Here is a 20,564-nt window from a genome sequence, read left to right as displayed (position 1 = left end):
CACATGTAGAAGAAAACAAACTCCTGCAAGGTGTCCTCCAACCTGCATGAGTGTTGCAGAGTGTGCATACGCAAGTGTCCATACACAAAATATAACGTCAAAAGCAATACCCAGGTTTATTTTATTTCTATCATATTAGTCACTCATCTATTTTTATTTAGTAAATTGATTTATGAAACTATTTAATTACATTATTTTATACATACATGATGCACCTTACATCCTCACACATATATGTAACATACTTGGATCATTCATTCCATCTGCTTCTCCTGTCCACCCTTTTCCTTTTCCTCACCTACAATAGTCCCCCTTCTCTCACATTTGTTTTCACTACTGAATTAAAAGAAATGGTTAATTTAGGTCAGAAAGAAAACCATTCTTCATGCTATATACAAAAAATACACATTTAAAATAAACTTATTCTAGGTTGGAGAGTTGGCTCAGTGGTCAAGAGCACATGTTTCAAAGGACCCAGGTTCGATTCCCAGCACCGACATGGAGGCTCACCACCTCCTCAAGCACCAGCACGTGTGGTGCAGACACACATGAAAGCAAAACACACGTACACATAAAAATTATAAAAATAAGTCTAAAATATAAATAAATACACTCATTCTGAAATGTTCAAAATAAGAGTAGATAAAAGAAAGCACACCCAAACAAAGAAAAAGAATTACAAGATAAAAACCAAACAAAATGAGTTCAGGCTCAAAAGTACTACATGAAGGAAAAAAAAATCTTTGAAAAGCTAACATGTACAATTCCCAGTGAAGACAATACTTTTATAAATGTGCAGGGAACAAAGTAGGAGTTTTAATACATGCACAGTACCAAAGATTGTCATCTTCCTGTGTAGCCTGAGTTAGGTGGATGAAGAATGAGGCTATAGCTAAACGTGGAACAATCTAGCAATCCAACAGGCGAGGAATAGGTAGAAAATATGGCAAAGGGCGCGATCAAATTTTTCCAGCCATAGAGCAGTATGAAGTTGGGCTGTTGGGCTGTTTGGAGGAAAATGGATGCAACTGAAGACAGTCCCTTTAAAGCAAATGAAGTCAGTCTCAGAACGACAAATACTGTATGTTTTCTCTCATCTGTGGCCCTACATCTTACATGGTGTGTGTGTGTGTGTGTGTGTGTGTGTGTGTGTGTGTGTGTGTATAGAATGAAATCAGAAGTGAAAATGTCTAGGGACAAGCAGTAGTGGAGAGAGACAACAGAATGGAAAGTAGAGGAAATATGGCAGGATACGCTTAGCATACGTGAGGGAGTTTGTTATCTATTTGTGTTTATGAGTACAGGTGTTTCACACACGTGTGTCTGTACATGCCTGGTGTCCACAGACGCTAGGAGAGAGCACTAGATCCCTGGAACTGGACTTACGAATGGCTGTGAGCTGCCCTGTAGGCAGCAGGAATCAAACCTGGGTCCTCTGGAAGAGCAGCCAGTGATCTTTGCCCCAAGCTGTCTCTCCAGCCCTGAACTTGTTAAATGAATAACTACTCATGGGCAGTCAGTTCATAAAGTGTTTGTCACACGAGCATGAGCACATCACCCCTGCAAAAAAAAAAAAAAAAAAGCTGGGCATATCACTGTCCATCTGCACCTCAGCACCTGGCAGACAACAACAGGAAAGTTCCTGGTGCTTACTGATCAGCCAGAAGCCAAACTGGTGAGCTCTGGGTTCAGTGAGAGATCCCATCTCAAAAGATAAGATGGAAAGCCACTGAGGAAGGCACCCAACACTCTGGCCCCCACACACATGTGCACACATGTATACGTGCACCCAAATGTAAGTGCACACATATACATGAACACCTAAGTGCATACAACACACATTCCTAAATAAATAAATAAATAAATAAATAAATAAATAAACTAGAACCTCATTTACCAAAGAAAAAATAATAAATAAGGCTTATGGTGTTGGTCTGTAATCCTAGGACTCTGAAGGCTGGGGCAAGGGAATTTTGAACCCCAAGCTATCTTGGACTACATATAGCAAGATCTTGTCTAAAAAAAATAAATAAAATAAAAGGGTCGGACATGGTGGCACACATCTTTAATCCCAGTACTTGAGAGGCAGAGGTAGGTGAATCCTTTGAGTTCAAGACCAGCCTCATCTACAAAGCAAGTCCAGGACAGCCAAGATAACACAGAGAAACCCTGTCTCAAAACACAAAAACAAAAACGAAATTGAGTGTACTTGGTTTTGAAATTGGTACCTAGAATAACTTAAAGGGTTTATCAAAACCATGGTCCTTTGGGGGGAAATTAAGAAAATAAGCTTAGAATAAGGAAAAAATGTAGTATGAAAAGGAAGAAATAATCAGAAAAAAATTAAAGCATTTTTTCTTACACATGAAACTGTGTACTTTGCTCAACTCTATCGTCCTCGATCAAGTAGCCTAGGAAACGCACTCTGACACTATTGGCAAGCGCTTCAGGGCCAACATCTGCCAGGCAGACTAGAGAAGGGTTGGACCTAAAGAGAAGCTCAACTGCAAGGAAATAACAGCAAAGGTTGTGTGGAAGAACAGCATTCAGATAACCTGCCTTTAGGCCATAGGTCACCAGGCCGTGCAGAGTCCTGTGTAGAGCACTGCACACAGAAACTCTGAAAGTTGGTCTGGGTACCACACCTGCCTGGGGGCTGTGTCCATCCCTGCCGCAGCAAGCAGACTGGAATGGCTATGTGCTGACTACAGGGAAGCAGCTAAACTACAGTCCCCAGCCTCCTCTGCTGTTAAAACGGCCACAGAATTAATAGCAGCTAGTGGGCCATAAGAATGGCAAATGCCGTTCCCAGGCCTTCCTTGTGAAACCTTCCCAGGCGCCATCCTCCGGTCCTAGTCCTTCCCAATTTGATGCAGCCGTTCTTGCACAGCAACCTGGTTGGAAGCCTGGTGCTGAGAACAACAGAGGCACCACATAGAGATAACCCGGGTCTCTAACTCAAAAAACATCACCCCCCCCCCAAACACAATGGTGTTCCCGGAAGCTTGCTACTATCTAAACCTACATTTCCTCATGACCACAATCACTTATCTGAAACTCTTGGGGCCAATTTAGTATTCAGAAATTGGGGGACTTCAATAAGGCAATCAATATACGTACTTTATCTCCATATATATTAGCTTTATATCATCACCAGAGAGGGTTGAAGCAACATTCTAATATCAAGCCTACTAAACTTCTTCAGCAACATGTACGGTCATTATTCTGAAACGAAGTCTCACCACTACGAACAGCCTCACCAGCGGTTCAGGGAAGGCATTGCCACTGATGGATGGCTAAACACCCATCAACGTTGACTGCATGTTTAATAAGCATTTACATCTAGCTTTGCCTTTCAGAGCAAGTAAAAAGGCCGAAGCTCACAGCTCACCCAGGTATGTCTTCAGAAGAGTGGAGGGAAAATTGGTCTCGGTGTTGGGACATGCTGTTGACTATAAAATTAAAATCTATAAGAGCACTCTCAGAGGTTGGTGTGGCTGAATGTTCACAGCCCACTGGCTTATGAGTGACTGTTCACAGCCCACTAGTTTATGAGTGACTGACTGAGTGTTCACAGCCCACTAGCTTATGAATGACTGAGTGTTCACAGCCCACTAGCTTTTGAATGATTGACTGAGTGTTCACAGCCCACTAACTTATGAGCGGCAGCAGAGGCGAGGAGATGTAGCTCATCTCTGTGCCCAACACACTCTGGCAGTCTCTCCAGCATTCCGCCCTTCCGGTTCTGGTGTCAGGCACTTCCGGTGCTGTAGCCGTTTCCTTTTGAGTTGAAACATTCCCTTCTGAAAGGAAGAGAGAAGCGCGTGCATCCACCAGAATCTGGAAGCTCCGACAATTACAACATTCACAACTTGGTTCACAAGGCCGAGCCCCAAGTCATATAAGAAGGACAAGTGAGCGGGGAGAAGACATTCTCCCTCCAGCTGAAGTTGTGCAGGGAGCTCCAGGGGCATTGCCTGCGTGCATCCTCTCCGGTGCGGGGGTGGGCTTTTTGGTAACGCCTTTTGAGTCATCCATGCTCCTAAAAGTAACTCCAATAAACTCACTGGCTCACCACGGTAGACTCTGATGGCATTGTTTCTTCCGTCTGTGGCCAGTGCTCTATCTGAAGTGAGCGAGCATTTGTTCGCGTCTCCCCAGGAAAAGCCACACAATAGACAGCAACTATAGAATTAAACGCTAATGAAAGGATCATCCCACAAAGAGCTCGCTGTGGCTTTATAATCTTCCATTTTCTCATTGCTGTTTCTGGGGTGACATAAAAGAAACGTCTAGTCACTCCAAATAAGGAGGGAGTGAACATATCAAAGGAAGATTCTGCCAAGCCCTGTTTGATGAAACAGTGACTGAATTGAGGTCACTTACAGGAGCCCTTGTGGCACCGGCAGCAGCTCTACTGAGAAATCCCATCCAGTCAATTTTGTTACTCTTAGACAATTTAGATGATTACAGCTGGGCACAGTGATTGGGCTCCTTTCTGACAGAGAACATTAACAGCTCTGTCAGCCTGTAGTCCCCGATAAAGAGTTCAAGGTCACCCGCCTATACATAGTGAGTTTAAAACTGGCCTATGCTACATAAGAACTTGTTTCAGGGAGGGTAGGGATACAATACCATGGACCCGGCTATTTGTGTGTAAGTCTGTTTACATCATCGCCAGGGTCACCTGTTGGTCACTACAGCCTTGACTCCATATGTCATATGTTGGCCAGAGAACACAGAGTACATACATTTGCTCTGCCATGGACAGTAGCTATGAGGGACCATCTCAAAATGGTGTGCTGGGCCTCAGATGTGTCTCTGAATCAGCTCTTCCCAATCTCTTAGATGTCACTGAATCCCTTACATTTTCTCATATAATATCTGGCACACACACACACACACACACACACACACACACACCACAAGTTAAAATGCAATAAATGTTTTTTTTATTTCATTAAATGTTATTATCTTAGTTACTTTCCTATTGCTGTGACAAAACACGACCAAGAAAAATTACAAAAGGAAGCCTTTAATTTGGCTTCCAGTTTCAGAGGGTGAGTCCACAGTGGCAAGTAGGAACAGCTGAGAGCTCACATCTTGATCCATAAGCAGGAGGCAGAGAGAACACACTGGGAAGGGTGCGAGGCTTTTGAAACCCCAAAGCTACCAACGTGCAACACCTCCACCAACAAAGTCACATTCCTAATCCTTCCCAAACAGTTCCATCAACTTGGAACCAGCTACTAAAAAATATGAGCCTACGGGGGCCATTCTCACTCAAGGCACCATAGTTGTAATACTGTTTCTTACCTTGAGTAGCATCGTATTACTTTCAACTAGAATTAACCTAAAGACAAAACGTATTTCCAGTTAAAAATGTAGGGCTTATCCACTCATGCTGGTGCATGCTTTGAATCCCAAGACTCAAGAGGCAGAGGCAGAGGCAGGTGGATATCTATGATTTCAAGACCACCTATTGTTACATGGTGAGAACGTGTCTCAAAAAAAAAAAAAACCAACCAAACAAACAAAACAACAACAACAACTTTCAAATCCAATAAAATCCTCATTAAAATACCCACAACACTCCCCGTAGAAGTAGGAAAAGAATTCCAAGGTCCGTATGGAACTGTAAAAACCCCAGAGAGCCAAAGCAATCCCAAGCAAAAAGAATAATAATAGATGGATTACCATTCCATATTTTAAGACATAGAACAAAAAAAAAACAGTGTCATTAGACACAAAAACAGATATGCGAACAAAACAACAAAGCCAAACACGAATACACATAACTAACAGCCATATGATACTTGGGAAAGAGGCGAAAACATCCACTGAAGAAAGACAGCATCCTCAACAAATGGTCATTAGAAAACTGGGTGCCCATACAGAGAAGAATAAAATTACACTTGGATCAATTCCCTGCACAAAAATTAACTCCAAGTAGATCAAAGTCCTCACTGGGAAACAAGAAACTCTAAAACTTCTAGAAGAAAACACGAATGTAGGGAACGGCCTTCTGAACAGGACACCATTTGCTTAGGAATTGGCAAGTGGGACCTCATATGACTAAAAGGCTTCTGTATGGCTAAGGAAGCAATTGACTGAAGAAACCCTCAGAGTGGGAGCGTGGGTTTTTTTTGCCAGCTATACATCGAACAGAGTATTAACATACAAAATATATGAAGAACTCAAAGTACAAATAACCAAGAAAACAAATGACCCAATTAAAAACTGGGCTTGGGATCTAAACAGAGAGCTCTCAAAAGAAGAAAAAGATGGTGAAGAAATGCTTCAAACTATTCATAATCTTTAGCAATTTGATAGATGCAAATTTGAAACAACTTTGAGACTTCATCTCGCCTCAGTCAGAAGGGCTAAGATGAGCAAAACAACGAACAAGTGCTGGAGAAGATATGGGGAAAGGGAACCCTCGTTCACTGTTGGTGGGGATTGCAAATTGGTGCATCCACCCTGGAAATGAGTAACGGAGAATCCTCAGAAGCTAAAAAGTCTACCATGTGACCCAGCAGTGGGTATAAGGATAAGGATTTAGAATACAGTTAGAAATTAGGCTGATTTAGTAAATATAGTTTAAATTTAGTAAAAATACTCAACCTCATCCACCATTCCTTGGCATATATATGGCCAAAGGACTCAACATCCTATTTCATAGATATTCCGCCATGTTCATTGCTGCTCTATTCACAATAGGTAGGAAATGGAAACAATGTCTTTCAACAGGTGAGTGGATAATGAAACTGTGGCACAAAATGGAATACTACATACACATACACATACACACACACCCACCCACACACACACACACACACACACACACACACGTTATGATACTTGAGCTGACAATGCCCCTCTCTCCAAGAGCCATAGTCTAACAAAAGCCACAGTACCAGTCATGAGAAATCTTTCAAGTTGTTGGTCAGGGTAATCCAGGTGACTCCCAAAGCTATGTGTGTGTGTATGTATGCACATATATATATGTGCACAATATATATATATATATTTCCATTGCCCTTGGCTGCCTCTCAGAGGTTGACGGTAAACCCCCATTGCTGAAGACACCACACGCTTAGGACACAAGAATTGGAAGCTTGAATTCAGTTGATCTGACCAGAAAGCTCCTTCCTGGGGACCAGCTTTCTCAGTCCTACCCAGCTGTGATTCCGATGAACCACAACTGTGACCAACGTGCCAAGATATGCCTAACGGTGCAGCAGTGGCCCTCACATCTTGGTGATAAGCACCATCCTTCTAATTGGACTTAAGGCTCACTCAACAGGAAGGAAATCATGCCTGGTACTGAAAACCTACCTAACTACCCAAGGCTAGTGAAGTCATGGGCTTACAGAACCTACTACTACTACTTTACCGAGCCAGCCCAATTTCTAACTGCATTCTAAACACTTGCCCTTATACCCACAGATAAGTGTAGCTCTCACTCCTCATCAAACAAGCATCAGTTTAAAGCAGACGAAAGCCAGTACAGAAAAACCACATCTGGTCAAAGTTCAAGGATCACGTGGTGCCCAGCCCCAGCAGATACAACTCCGGTACCTAAGGCTCAGGGAATATCATGGCAAAGGCTGTAGAAGGATTATAAGAGCCAGAGGACCAGGAAGACAGTTTCTGCTCTGAGACTGTGTCTCCTAGAAATGACAGGGAAGCTACCCCCATAATACCTTAACAATGTGGCCGCCTAAATAGGACGTGAACAATGACAAAACCAGTAGATATGCTAACTGAAATCTCACGGGGCCTCACTTCTAGACAAAGAACTGCAGGCAACAGACAAATGTTGGCCAGAGTCTTTTGCAGGTTATCCAATTCCACATGGTTAGCCCTGAAATCACATATACACAAGCAACACTAAATGCACTCAACAGATTTTCATTTGTATGTATTTGTATGTATATTTGTGTATAAATATGCACATGCGTGTGTGTGTGTGTGTGTGTGAGAGAGAGAGAGAGAGAGAGAGAGAGAGAGAGAGAGAGAGAGAGAGAGAGATGGGAAGAATTAGAAGAAGGAAAGAGAAAGGAGAAAGTGATACAATTCTATTTTAATTAAAATTAAAAGTTTATATACATAAAGTTTAACTTAATTCTAAAGTCAGATTTCAAGACTTATTTTTAAACTAACATCAAGATTCTATGATTTTTACTCACTGTCTCTATACTAAATTCTACAGCTGCTCTAGGTTTTAAGTCACTTTGTCCTACTAAGCAGTGAGGCTTGATCTTCTCAGGGAAGTTGAAGTTATCAGGTTTAAAAGTTAGAAGGGGAAGGCACTGGGAGGCCTGCAGCCCAATGGCAGAGTACTTGTCTAGCATGCACAAGACCACAAATAAGTAAAAAATAAAAATAAATAGTGTCTGTTATGAACAAAAATGCAGCATCCACCTGTTCATACACTGAACATCCAGTCTGACAATATAAATGGCTGGAGCCTTGGGGAAGTGATTAGGACATGGCACTGAGACTCAATAAATGGGATTAATGCCAATAGTCAGTGTTAATTGTCAGCTTAGACAAACCGAGAATCACCTGGCGGGTAGGCCTCTAGACAGTTCTGTGGAGAAATTGTCTTTATTGCATTAAATGATGTGAGAAGACCTTCTGGTTTTTGGGGTTCTTGGGGGGTTGTTGTTGTTGACTTTGGTTTTTTTGTATTGTTGTTTTCTTGGTGGTGGGTTGTTTGTTTGTTTGTTTCAGGGTTTTGTTTTGTTTGTTTGTTTGTTTGTTTGAGACAGGGTTTCTCTGAGTAACAGGTTTCTCTGTGTAGCCTTGGCTGTCCTGGACTCACATTGTAGACCAGGCTGGCCTCAAACTCAAAGCGCTCCTCCTGCCTCTGCCTTCGAATGCTGGGGTTAAAGGTGTGCACCACCATGCCCAGCTGAGAAGACCCTTCTTAATTGTGGACGGACCGTTGCCTGCTTAGGGGTTTCTGGAATGTGTATGTGGAGAAATCAAGATGAGCACTGATGTGTAGCCCTGAAGCACTGCTCGTTGCTGACTGTGAGAACAAGCGCCCCAGCTCCACGAGTTCCTGCTGCTGAAACAAACCTGCCAAGATAGACCGTAACCTAAACTGAGCAAACTAACGTCTCCCTGAGTTGCTTTTCACAAGGTACCTCCTCACAGCAATAGAAAAAGGCACTAAGTCTATACACCTCTCAGAAGGGATATGACCATTTGCCTCAACTTTCACTGCTTCCTTCCATGTGAGAACAGAGAAATGAATTAGTCATCTACAAACCAGAAACAGGCCTTGCCAGACACCGGATCTGCGGGCAACTACATCATAGACTCCCTAGCCTTCAAAACTGTGACAAGTAAATGCTTATTGTCTAAGCCGCTCAGCCCTCCATTATAACAGCCCAAACTGGGTGTCAACTGGCTATTGATCTAACAAAACACCTGAGATGATTATAAAGAGATTTATAAACACGACCAGACAGAACCAATGTTTCTTGGCCATTGCTGCCATGCCAAGTGGCAATGACAGGAACACAGGGCAAAGCAAACTGCCCACCTCATGGCTAGGAAACAAACAGGAAAAGGCAAGGGGTCAGGGACCCATAATCCCCTTTTGACAGCACAACCCCTTGACAGTAATTCAGGACTCACATCAGCTGGGCATGCGCAATCGTTTGCCCGGTGCCTTATCCGGTCTTGGGTATGTGGGCGATAGTGCACTCTGTAGAGCTCAGCAAAGTTCCCTTCACACAACAGGCTCCACTGCCTTTGGCATTTTGCTTGTCTACAGCAGACACTATTGACCTGTCAAACAGCCTCTTTGTTAACTCTTTATTGCCTTAGCAAATGTCTGAGATAATCTACTTTAGGAGAAAAGGAGGGGCCAAGGAAGCTTGGTAGGAAAGGGTCATTGGGCCAGTAGTTTATGAAGGAACTAGCTCCAAGGAGACAGCTGGCACAAACAGCCCAGGTCCACGTTGGGCCTGATACTCTGGCACGGTAGTCCTACTGTTATCTCAAAGTTGCCACTACTGTGCCTTCTTTTGGAGTTAGTTTCCCTCTCCATAGTGTCTTGGAAGGAAAGAAGATGCTTCCCGGTGACCTAGCAACAAAGAAAGGCATCCTCCAATTGGTTGTAGAGCCCACCACATTGCAACCCACAGGGGGAGTAAAAGGAAAATAACCAACTGATGTGGGACGCGGGAGGAGGGGCTGTAGGAACCTGAAAGTTCAAACAGAGGCTCCCTTCTCCTTGTGGCCTGGAAGCCTCAGCTGGGAGGCACCGGCTTCTTATTCTTTCTCTGACAGAGCTGGTTCCTGTACACACCAGTCTCCATCCCCTCCTTCTACCCACCGGCTATACATTTAGAGCTTTGTCTGTCCTCTTCTTGTAGGATGAGGGTATTTTAAGCACTCCCAGGGTGATGTCGGAGGAGAGGCAGGAACTCCAGCACTGTGGAGGTAGATAAAGCAGCTCCTCTTGCTACCCGCCAGGGGCCCTACCCGTCATCTTCACGCCCATCTCTCTTTCCCATGCCTTCCTGCCTCTCAGAAGGCAACTGGAGGGACAGAGCTCTGAGCCTCTACAAGCGGCTGAGTGAAGTGGATTCAGGAAATTGATAGCCACAGTGCAGAGCGGAACTGTATGACCCGCCAGACCATCCTCACACAGCATGCTTACAGACATCCCCAGAAAACACCCACGGGTTTGAAGGAGCTAAGGAGTTCTTAGACAGCCCAGAGGAAAACACACACACACACACACACACAGACACACACACACACACACACACACACACACATTGTGACTGGTCTTGGGGTTTTAGTGACTCCACTTCAGAAAGTCTCTGAAAAGCTGAGGTCTGAAAGGAAGCTGAGATCTTCCACAGCTCCTCGAAGAATGAGAGAGGACATGTTCTTGACCCTTCCCAACAAAGCCCCCGAGGTGAGGGCTGATGGTGATTCTAAGTGTTACTGATCAGCCCAAAAGCTGCAAGGTGGATCTGCGCACACCTCCGCTGGACTTGCATCCACCATCCCTGATGACACAAAGGCAGGTTTCCAGGGCCCCGGCTTGGTAACATGAAGAATGACACAGTTTATTCTTGGACTGCAGTTGACACACCTGCCTCCACACTGAGCCTCTCAAGGGTTTGCATCTTCACCATGGATTAAGCTAATTAAGTTTCACAGCCAAGAGTAGACTTAAGAGGGAAAGAGCCCCACCCCCCACATCCCACTCCCCACCCCCCACACCCCACACCCCACACACACACTGCAGGAGGAGAAATTGAGTGAGGCCAAAAGAAATATGTCTGCTATTTCTAATTAAATTGGGACTAGGTGAACTTGAAACCCAGCCAAACCTGAGCTCCTGGGGCTTTGCCAGATTCTGGAAGGGGAATTAGGGAATGTTCCAGGAGATCTTGAGCAAGAAAATAAAGATCCATTTGGACTCTTGCCTGCTGCCTTTTCCCTAGATCATTGAAGTTGACATCTTGCTTAATTCTCCCCGCGTGTGTGTGTGTGTACGTGTGTGTACATGCAGCGGCCGGGTCTATGCAAGAGAAACAGCAAAAGGCTCTAGAACTCATGGAATGCAGCCCACTGGTTAGCAAACCCACGATGGCTGTGTCTTTGGTGAGGCATAATCCCAAAAACTCCATGTCCTGCGGACTTCATGCTCTTATGGAGCATAGCTCTGCTTGTTACCTTTGCGGTCCTTGTACTCCCCTTAATATGTGAGTTGTGTGAGTACTATAAGGGGGGCTTCCAGCCCCTCACTGGGCAGTATCACTGGCTTAAACAATAACAATGCTTGATCTCTTTCAGGCATTGCTGCTGGAGCAGATTCAGCCACCACCCTTGAAAAGAACCTGCAGATGTAGATTGCTAACAATGACCACGACCCTTAGAAAGAATTTGGAAAACCAAGATTGTTCAACAAGGTTAGGTAAAGACGTTCTTGCTAGTGGCCCTGATGCAGGAAATCTTAAGGGACAATTGAAGTTAAGAGAAAGTACACCTTTTTTTTTTTTTAAGACAGGGTTTCTCTGTGTAGCCTTGGCTCTCCTAGACTCACTTTGTAGACCAGGCTGGCCTTGAACTCACAGAGATCCTCCTGTCTCTGCCTCCCAAGCGCTGGGATTAAAGGCGTGCACCACTTATTAGTAAATCTAGAGACTTTTTGAGGTTGGCAAAGCAAGAACAATGGCCCATAGCACCATTGGCTGATGTGACTCTTTCAAGCTGGGCTGGTGACTGAGATTGATTTCCTTATTCTATTTTTCTGCCCTCAGCTTCTGATATAACTTAATAAAGCATATTAATGAGTAGATGAACAGCTTTAGGACTTAAAATAGACATAGCTGGTTATTTTTATATAGGAGTTTAGATTTGTGATTCTTTTAAGATCTTTATAAGATTACTTCTTAAGATAATTGATTCCTTCTTTGTTAGCACAAATTGCAGCCTGCCAGTAAAGAAAAGTTCGATGAGAAATTCCCTTGCTTGCTTATACTCTGTTAATATGTAACAAGTTGCTTAGGTACAAACACATGTGGGTTCTTAGAACTAACTTGTTATTCATGTTTGTTCTTCACCCATAATACGTAAAACATTTGGTCATATGAAGGTATTAGGAAATACGATTTTTGTATGTAGATCCATTGTAATCATTCATTTATAAAGAAATAGAATGTAAACACATTGTGATTTTTGTACTGCTTGAAAGATTTTGTTGGTGTATATAAACTAAAGGAGAAAAGGAGGGAAGAGGGAGGAGGAGGGGGAGGAGGAGGAAGAGGAGGAACTTGTTGAAACCTACCTGCTAGAGTCTTATTCACCATCAAGTGTAAGTGTGTAAGTGAGTGTGTGTAAGTGTGTATGTGTGGGGTTTTTTTTTTCTTTCCTTATTTCCTTTTCTTTTTTAGGCATTTGCCACTATCAGTGAAAGCCCCCACTAGGAGCCATCAGCTTGCTACCATCAGTGGAAGTTATTGCCAGTAACTGTCAGTTCTGGCCTGGAAGGTTGCCCTCAGAGAAAGTCTGCAAGGTCACCAGCCAGCCAGCCACAGGGTTTACGACAATTGATGACAAAGCTGGACTTCGGTATACATGCACGCACACATGCATGCTAGGGCAGAAATAGAGAGGCAAAGACATAGGAACAGGAACAGGGATGCTGAGAGAGGCCAGGTAAGAGGGCAATCAAGAGTGCAGAAGCCAAATGCAAGGCATGCTTGGTACAGAGGTTACAAAAAATAAACTGTAGGTGAATGAAGGCTGCAATGCCCTAGCCTCCGTCAGAGGATAAGGGGCTCCAAAGCAAGTAAAAGTAATGGTAGGCTTGGCTTCTGCTCTTCTGCATAGGAAGCCTCAGCCTCTGACATCCAAGGTGAGTGAGGATCAGGAGGAGGTTGACAAGAGAGAGAAGAAGAAGGTTGGATAGACTGGAAGTAAAAACTCTCTTACTCTTTGGGGAGTTACAGTTTCCCGTTGTCTTGAGCCTCTGACCTCCCACCTTGGGGTCCTGAGGGACTACAGGAGCAGCTGGAAGGCTGTTTCCCATGTAGCGTTGTCGCAGATACTGACAACAGGTGGACACACAAGCGGACGGCTGTAGGAACACACTGCAGGGCATCCTCTGGCCACCTTACACCTCCTGGCCTCCCAGGCCAATGGGTCACAGAGTCAGCTCTCCTGTCTCTTGCCAGTAAGTCTTCTGTGAGTCCGAGGACTGCACACTACTCCGTGCATCATTTTCTGAGCCTCTAGTATGTGCCTGGCCCTACACAAGGTGCAGAGGATACAGAGACTCTGTTTGATAAAGATACGTGTGCTATAGCCTCGTGGAACATGCTGTCATGGAGATGTGACCACGGGGTATCTGAATACAGAAGAGCTCTTAGAAACAGGCAACATTTAAACGGTGTGAAGAGCACTAAGGCTGCTCAGCAGCCACGTCAAGGGGCGTGGCAAATCAGAGGTTCCCTCGGTCCTGAACCATAGGCTAGTCTGCAAAGAAGAGCTCAGGATCTCTTTGTTGCAAAGAGCAGACTGCCAGCATCGCCCTCGCACTTTCCAGCTGGGAGCTGATGTGCCCTGGGTGGGATTTTGAAAGTGATGAGAAGGGATGACAGTGTCCCCAGAGGGCACTGGGCACCTGCCCATGCATGTATGTCATTATTTTCCAGGATGCAGTGTGAGTCATCTGCCCCATCTTAACATTCCCAGGGACCTGACAACTCAGGGATGTGCACAGCCAGGCCACCAAACCACAGCCACCAAATCCTGTCCCATCACATCAACCTGCTCAGAAAGCTAAACGGCCCCCTGAGGGTCAGAAAGCCCACAGCCACACAGAATCTTCCGGGTAGACATCAGGCTAGAACTTTTTTTTTTCTGGTTGTTTTATTTGAAAACCCTAGGGTGTGTCCCTCCCTTACCACACCCATGTCCCCTACCCTCACCCCAAGACATGACAATGCCACACGCACGCACACATACAAGGCTGTGAGCTGCACACAGAAACACAGGAGCTGTGCTCACGACAACATTGAAAAAATATACACTATATATAATACACCCGGGCCCCGACTCCTCCTCCTTCCCCGTGACCTAGGCACAAGCAGGCCATGAAGAAAGGAACAGGGACTGTAGGACCTTGGGACTGCTCAGGCAGGAGAGGAAGAGAGGACGAGAGAGGGAGGAGACACGGAGAAGAGGGAGGCGCAGGAATCCCCCCAGAGTGAAAGGGAAGTAGAGGCCAGGGGATCCTAAAGGGGAAGCAGGGAGGCTCAACAGAAGGAAGGCCCCACAGACAGGACCGAGTAGGGAGGGACACAGCAGCAGGCTTCCATCAATCCCATCCGCATCTCAACTATGGCCGTTGATACAGTGCTTGGCGGGCAGGGCGTGGCGCCACAGGTGGACTACAGGGCAGCCAAAGCTATTGGCTACTCTCCCAAGTGCAGCCAGCTGGGGCAGACGCCTCAGGAGCCTGCCAAGGGAACGGCAGCCCAAGGCAGGGGCTAGGATGGAAGAGGAGGGAAACCCCCGTGGCGCCTGTGGGGCTTCTGAGATTGAAGGACCACTCCGCGTGAAGAGCTCTTTCTCCCCCGTGGTCTCTCTTCTCTCGAATGCCTTTCTCCCTTTCTTTCCTAGGTGCCTGTCTTCCCCAGGGTAGACCTCTCTCTCTCTTAGCAGGGTTGGAGCCTCAGTAGCGGTGTGGAGGGCTCTCAATGATGCGTCTCTCATCGCTGCTGGGGGAGTCGGCTACCTCAGAGTCACTGCTGTCTTCATCCTCTTGCTGGCCACCAGCAACCCCTGCTACGCCGGCCTGCTGGTTCTGGTAGGACTGGAGAGGGAGACAAAAGCAGAGAGCGAGAGCTCAACAGCCTAGCCAGAACCAGAACCACTCTGCACGCACGCACGCACGCACGCACGCACGCACGCACGCACGCGCACACACGTCCCTCCACAGTCTCACCCTTCCTCTTCCATGCTCTCAGCAACCGTATGAAGAGCTTTCACCTAGGGCATGGGCCCTTGTCAGGGCCGTTTGCTATAAACATGCTCCCTCCTGCCACTCACCTCCATGGGGTTCACTATAATGGTGAGTGCAGAATCATCCCAGAAGAGGTCAGGGTCTTTGGGGTCAGCGGAAGCCGCTGAGGGTCCGCCAGTTCCCGAGACGCGGCGGTGAAGGGAGTGGATCCGCACGAGGCCGAGGATGACCATAAGCACCAGAAAGCCCACACACACCACAATGATGAGAGTCGCAGCACTAGGGACCACTGCAGGGAACATACAAGGAGTCAGCGGAACCCAGCACAGCCTGGCAAAGTAGGGTGCTGAGAGAAGGCATTGCTCTGTGGGGGAAAAGTCCAAGAGTAAAACAACAGCCCTCAGGGTGGTCTTGAGGAAAGAGAATCACCTGAGAAGTTGGAAGAGAAACAGACCCCACCATGGAGGATAAACAGGAAGGAAGTGAAGAGAAGCTGCTCCAAGGGCCAAAGACGCACACTTTCAAGGAGGCAGAAGTACAAAGAAAGGCAGGTGGTGTGGAGAAGGGCCCCAGCCTACTGCTACCTTGAGCAGCCCTATTGTTTTTGGATAAACGACAAAAATTAGAAGCTTCCTGTGCCTTTCTGGCTGGATCTTCCAGAGAGACCACTTACTCTCCAGGGGGAAAGAGAGGAGCCGCTACAGGGGACTGACTGGGATGAGAAGAGAAACAGCCCTAAGCCTATCACAAGAAGTGCTGTCCCCAAGGCTAGGGACAGGTTCCAGTAGCCAGGACCGGCCCCTACACTTACCCACCTGGTCTGAGAGCACTCCTGCTCCGTGACACGTCCCTTCTCCTTGTAGGCTTGGTGTTCCTGGTCCTGAGGGGCCTCTGTTCCTTTCCAGTCCCCTCCTGAGGTGTTCTTACCCCGACCTCGGAACCCCCAGGCCTCCCTCCCTGTGACCCCATCCTGATGCCCAGGTTCAGGGGCGCATGGACTCTCACAGGCAGTGAGAAACAGAAGGGCACATGCACTCTCACGTGGACCTTGGAGCTGATGGTGGAGATGCAGATGTGCAAACACAAGCCCATGCCAATGAGAAGGGAGTGGGCACACATCTGCACAAACATTGCCAAGCCCCATACCCTAGCCAGGCCCCTAGCTGCCCACCCACCCGCCTGTACCAGCCACCTAGCAGCCTGCTCACACAGCAGGATTAGTGGGATATGGGTCAGAGTCTCTAGCATGGCACTCAAGAGCAGTACGGGCAGGGTCATCCAACTCCCTACTAGCTGAGCAATCCAAGCACCCCCCTGAAGAAAGGCACAAACACTCCAGGCATGGGCCCTACGGGCCGCAGAATTCACAGCTGCAAACCCACCCCGGGCCCCATTCTGTGCACACGCAGAGAGCACTCGGAGAAGCAGGAGAAGGCAAAGTAGGGGAGCCCAAAAGACCTGAGAGAGCAATAAGAGGAAGACACCCCACAGATACACCCCCAATCCCAGAGCCCTCTTGGGCAGCTGGATCGCTACCTGCCACATGGGTTCACACTTCTCTTCGCACCCCAGGCAGTCCTATTGCTGAGAAAGTGTGTGTGTGTGTCTCCAACACACACCAGCAGTCACACACAAGCAAGCCGTACACAAAGGTCACATTGCAACCCAGCCTCAAATTCACCTACATCCTAAAACCCACAGAACAAAGCACAGAGGAGATGAATTAAAGGCCCCATAGACCCAGCCACAGACCACTCTCCACAGCAGCCAAGCACACAGTGTCACCGCTCCAGGACCAAGCAGGTAAGTGGAGAATGCCTGCTGGGGCTGTCCTAGCAGCCACTCACCCACACAGCACCCTGAGTCCGCCCTGATGGTTTCCCCGTCATGCTAGTTCCCCGTCCTGACCTGACCAATGGCCCATTTTGGACCACTTGCCAAACAGAGCTAACTCTGCAGGGGCGGGGCTGGCAGGCTCACTGGGCACTGGCTTCAAGCCTGGTTGGATGAGCATTTCTCAACTGCTTGGGCTTGGGAGAGGAAAGGGAAGGGGTCAGAGCTTCTCTTTCCACGCAGCCATTCAAATTAGCCCCTCTTGGGTCCCCAAGTCAATGAACAAGTCCAAGGAGTAACAACACTGCCAGCAGATGGCCCCTGTGGCTCCGCCAGGCAATGCCACTTTCAGAGAGCAAGCCATAGTGACTTCAAAAGAAGACAAACCGCAAACACCCCAGCTGTAGGCTAACAACTCTGATTCATTAAGGGTAAATCAGAAGAAAGTTTGGGAGAATTTTTAAATTTAGCTACAGGCAAAAAAAAAAAAAAATCAAGACCTCACAAAGCCCTTTAAATCTTGCTGCGTTCAATCTACGCAACGAATTCTGGCCTTGAGCGACCACTTCCACCAACACCAAGGGATGTTTTAGCAAATGGGTCATGGGATCATTGGGAAACTGTTGAAAGCGCTGTCCACAGCCTAACATAACACCGCCCCTTGATGGAGAAAGCGCCTCAGCTGAGACGTCCTTCTGCAGCCACTTTCTACCCTGTGATTCCACGGTTATTTGGACTTCTTTTGGTTTAGTCACCAGAGCCGAAACTCCGGCACAGCACAGCAACCACACAGCAGCTCAGTCAGTTCATATAAACAACACACTGGGAGCTGCTGTGCACGATGCCGCCGTCACTTTGTCCCTCTCCTTAACTACCCTCCAAATCCTCACTGTCAGGCTTCTGCCCGAGACCTCCTGCTCTCCAGGACCCAGGTGCAAACTCCACAGATGTCAAGAAATCTTCCCTGACCTTTCTTAGTCACCAGGATCTCTTTTGCCTGGCGCCTAAGAAGCTGCCCCATAATTAGCCTCTGTCATTGGAGGAGATGGTAGCGCTTACTTCTTCTTCTTCTTCAGTTTTAGGGTAGTTCAGCTTCATGAACCCCTAATTCTGCTTGGGCTTGGGAGGTGAAAAGGAGGGGACACCTTGGAGTCAGAAGCAACGTATGGAACAGGTTTGATAGGTACGGAAGAAGTGTGTCACCTGGTGAGTCACGCCGTGATCACTCGCAAATGGCCTCAGAAAAAAAGGAGATTATTATCCCACACTGTCACTAAGGTTGATACCACAGAGAACAGAACCCACTGCTCTCCCTCCCGAGGACATAGGGATGCGGGTTACGTCACACTCCCACTGAGCTTGCGTACTGGAGTTGCGGTGGGTGCTGGCCAGGCTGTGTCCGGCCATCTCAGGAGGAGGCTGGTGACCCCGGTGTAAGAACTGCTGTGAAGAGAGCACGTGGCTGGGGTGGGCCACCCGGTTCATGCTATGCAGGACGTTGACCTAAGGAAAGAGAGGCCCCTGTAGGTCCAACGGCTTCTCCCCCAAGGCCCTCCACGCCCCATTCCACTCCCTCAGTACACCCCTCTCTCATTTGGGGTGGGATTCCCAGCGCACAATGTGTGTGTTGGGGGGGGGGGGTCAGAGGACAACTCTCAAGAGACACTTCTCTCTGCCTGCCGTGCAGTTTCTGGGGATCACATTTGACCTCAGGCCATTGGGCTTAGCCGCAGCAAACCGTCTCACCCACGCCATCACCTGATGCGTCACCCCACATCTCCTCCTCCATCATGGGTCTAGGAAACACTGGATGCCATGACGTCCCTGACCCCCATCAACCATCTATCTGAGTCCAATACATCCTGGCTCCTTACCAGGAGCAGGGGACCAAGAAAGGAAAGGGAGTCTCTGGGTACCTCCACAATGAATTCGTTGCTGGAGTAGCGGCCATTCATCTCAGAGCAGGAAAGCCGGAATTTCCGGGCATACAGGGCGGCGCCATGCCGAAGCTGATAACGAGCCTGCCTCAGGATCTCTTCATACACAGTGATGGTCTCTACCCCTGGGAGGCAAGGAGACAGCACAGTAGGAGGGCTGGTTAGCCCCATCCCTCAAACAGAGGCATAGTAAACTGACACATCTCAGAGAAGAAAAAAAAAACAAAAAAACACTCCCATGCACTCTGGTCTACAGGGGTAGAGTAAACAAGGCCACATTTGCTTCTCTGACCTTCTCACTTAGCCTGGTGCTTATGGAACCACCACCCCCGACCCCCCAAGGATGAAAGAATCTAGGTAGTTATGGAACAGAAAGCAAAGAAAACATCCCTCAAGGGACACAGCTTTGGCGAGGCCTGGAGTGGAGAGGGACTGGTCACTGTCATTGTCTCCCGTCCTCCCTCCTATAGGCAGCTTCCTCAGGGAACCACAAAAACATCACTTGCCACCATTCACTGAAACGAGCATTTCAAGCTGGGGTGGATGCAGGGAAAGATAGGGAAGATAAACACATCACAGAGCGAGAAGACTCAAAACCTGGTAAGGGAGGACAGAAGCAGAAGTGAGCCCTGAAGGAAGACATGGAAGGAGAGCCCGGAGAGGAGGTAAGCCAGACTACAGAGAACAAAAGGAAAGAGAGAACTATCCAGGGCCTGGAGAGATGGCTCAGAGGTTAAGAGCACTGGCTGCTCTTCCAAAGGTCCTGAATTCAAATCCCAGCAACCACATGGTGGCTCGCCAACCATCTATAATGAGATCTGGTGCCCTCTTCTGGCCCACATGTGTACATGCAGGCAGAACACTATGCATAAATAAATCATTGGGGGTGAAGGGGGGCACGAGGCGGGGAGAAATGTTCAGAGCTTCTGCCTTCCCTCAACATGGAAGCCAAATTATCTCCCAGCTAAGAAGGAACCAAATAGCATCTGAGCGACATCCCAAGGAAGGAAGGAGTAGCCTCGCTCATTCGTGAGAAGGTCACACACATACACCACAAAGCAGACAGACCCCTGGACCTCACTGACCAGCAATGGTGAGGTAGGCAGATGTGTTGGTGAGCTCCAGGCCTCGCTGCTGCAGGGACGCCATGTCTAAGAGGAGGCTTTCTCGCTCAGGGTCTAGGTCATCCCCTACCAGAGAAATTTCACAGCCGTCCAGGTTGTGCACAATCTCATCCGACATGCGGGTGTCTGTCACTGTGGGGGGTGGGGGAAAGGGGGAAG

General features: G+C 47.4%; 1 protein-coding gene across 1 annotated transcript in view; it reads right to left on the bottom strand.

Moving 5' to 3' along the window:
• Nucleotides 1-12,569: 12,569 nt before the first annotated feature.
• The window catches only part of CLSTN3 (calsyntenin 3), a 32,672-nt gene continuing 24,677 nt past the window's right edge, over nt 12,570-20,564 (bottom strand). The window contains exons 14-18 of the mRNA XM_084764896.1: nt 20,367-20,537; nt 19,261-19,406; nt 18,712-18,847; nt 15,598-15,800; nt 12,570-15,361 (exon numbers count right to left, since the gene is read on the bottom strand). Of these exons, the coding sequence (XP_084621022.1) occupies nt 15,221-15,361; nt 15,598-15,800; nt 18,712-18,847; nt 19,261-19,406; nt 20,367-20,537 (797 nt within the window). The 3' untranslated portion in view covers nt 12,570-15,220. The remainder of the gene's footprint in view (nt 15,362-15,597; nt 15,801-18,711; nt 18,848-19,260; nt 19,407-20,366; nt 20,538-20,564) is intronic.

The sequence above is a fragment of the Acomys minous genome (genome assembly GCF_964271855.1).
Source record: "Acomys minous genome assembly, chromosome: 17".
Lineage (NCBI taxonomy): Eukaryota > Metazoa > Chordata > Mammalia > Rodentia > Muridae > Acomys > Acomys minous.
The sequence above is the reverse complement of the archived record's forward strand: the minus strand, read 5'-3'. Positions and strand labels throughout refer to the sequence as shown.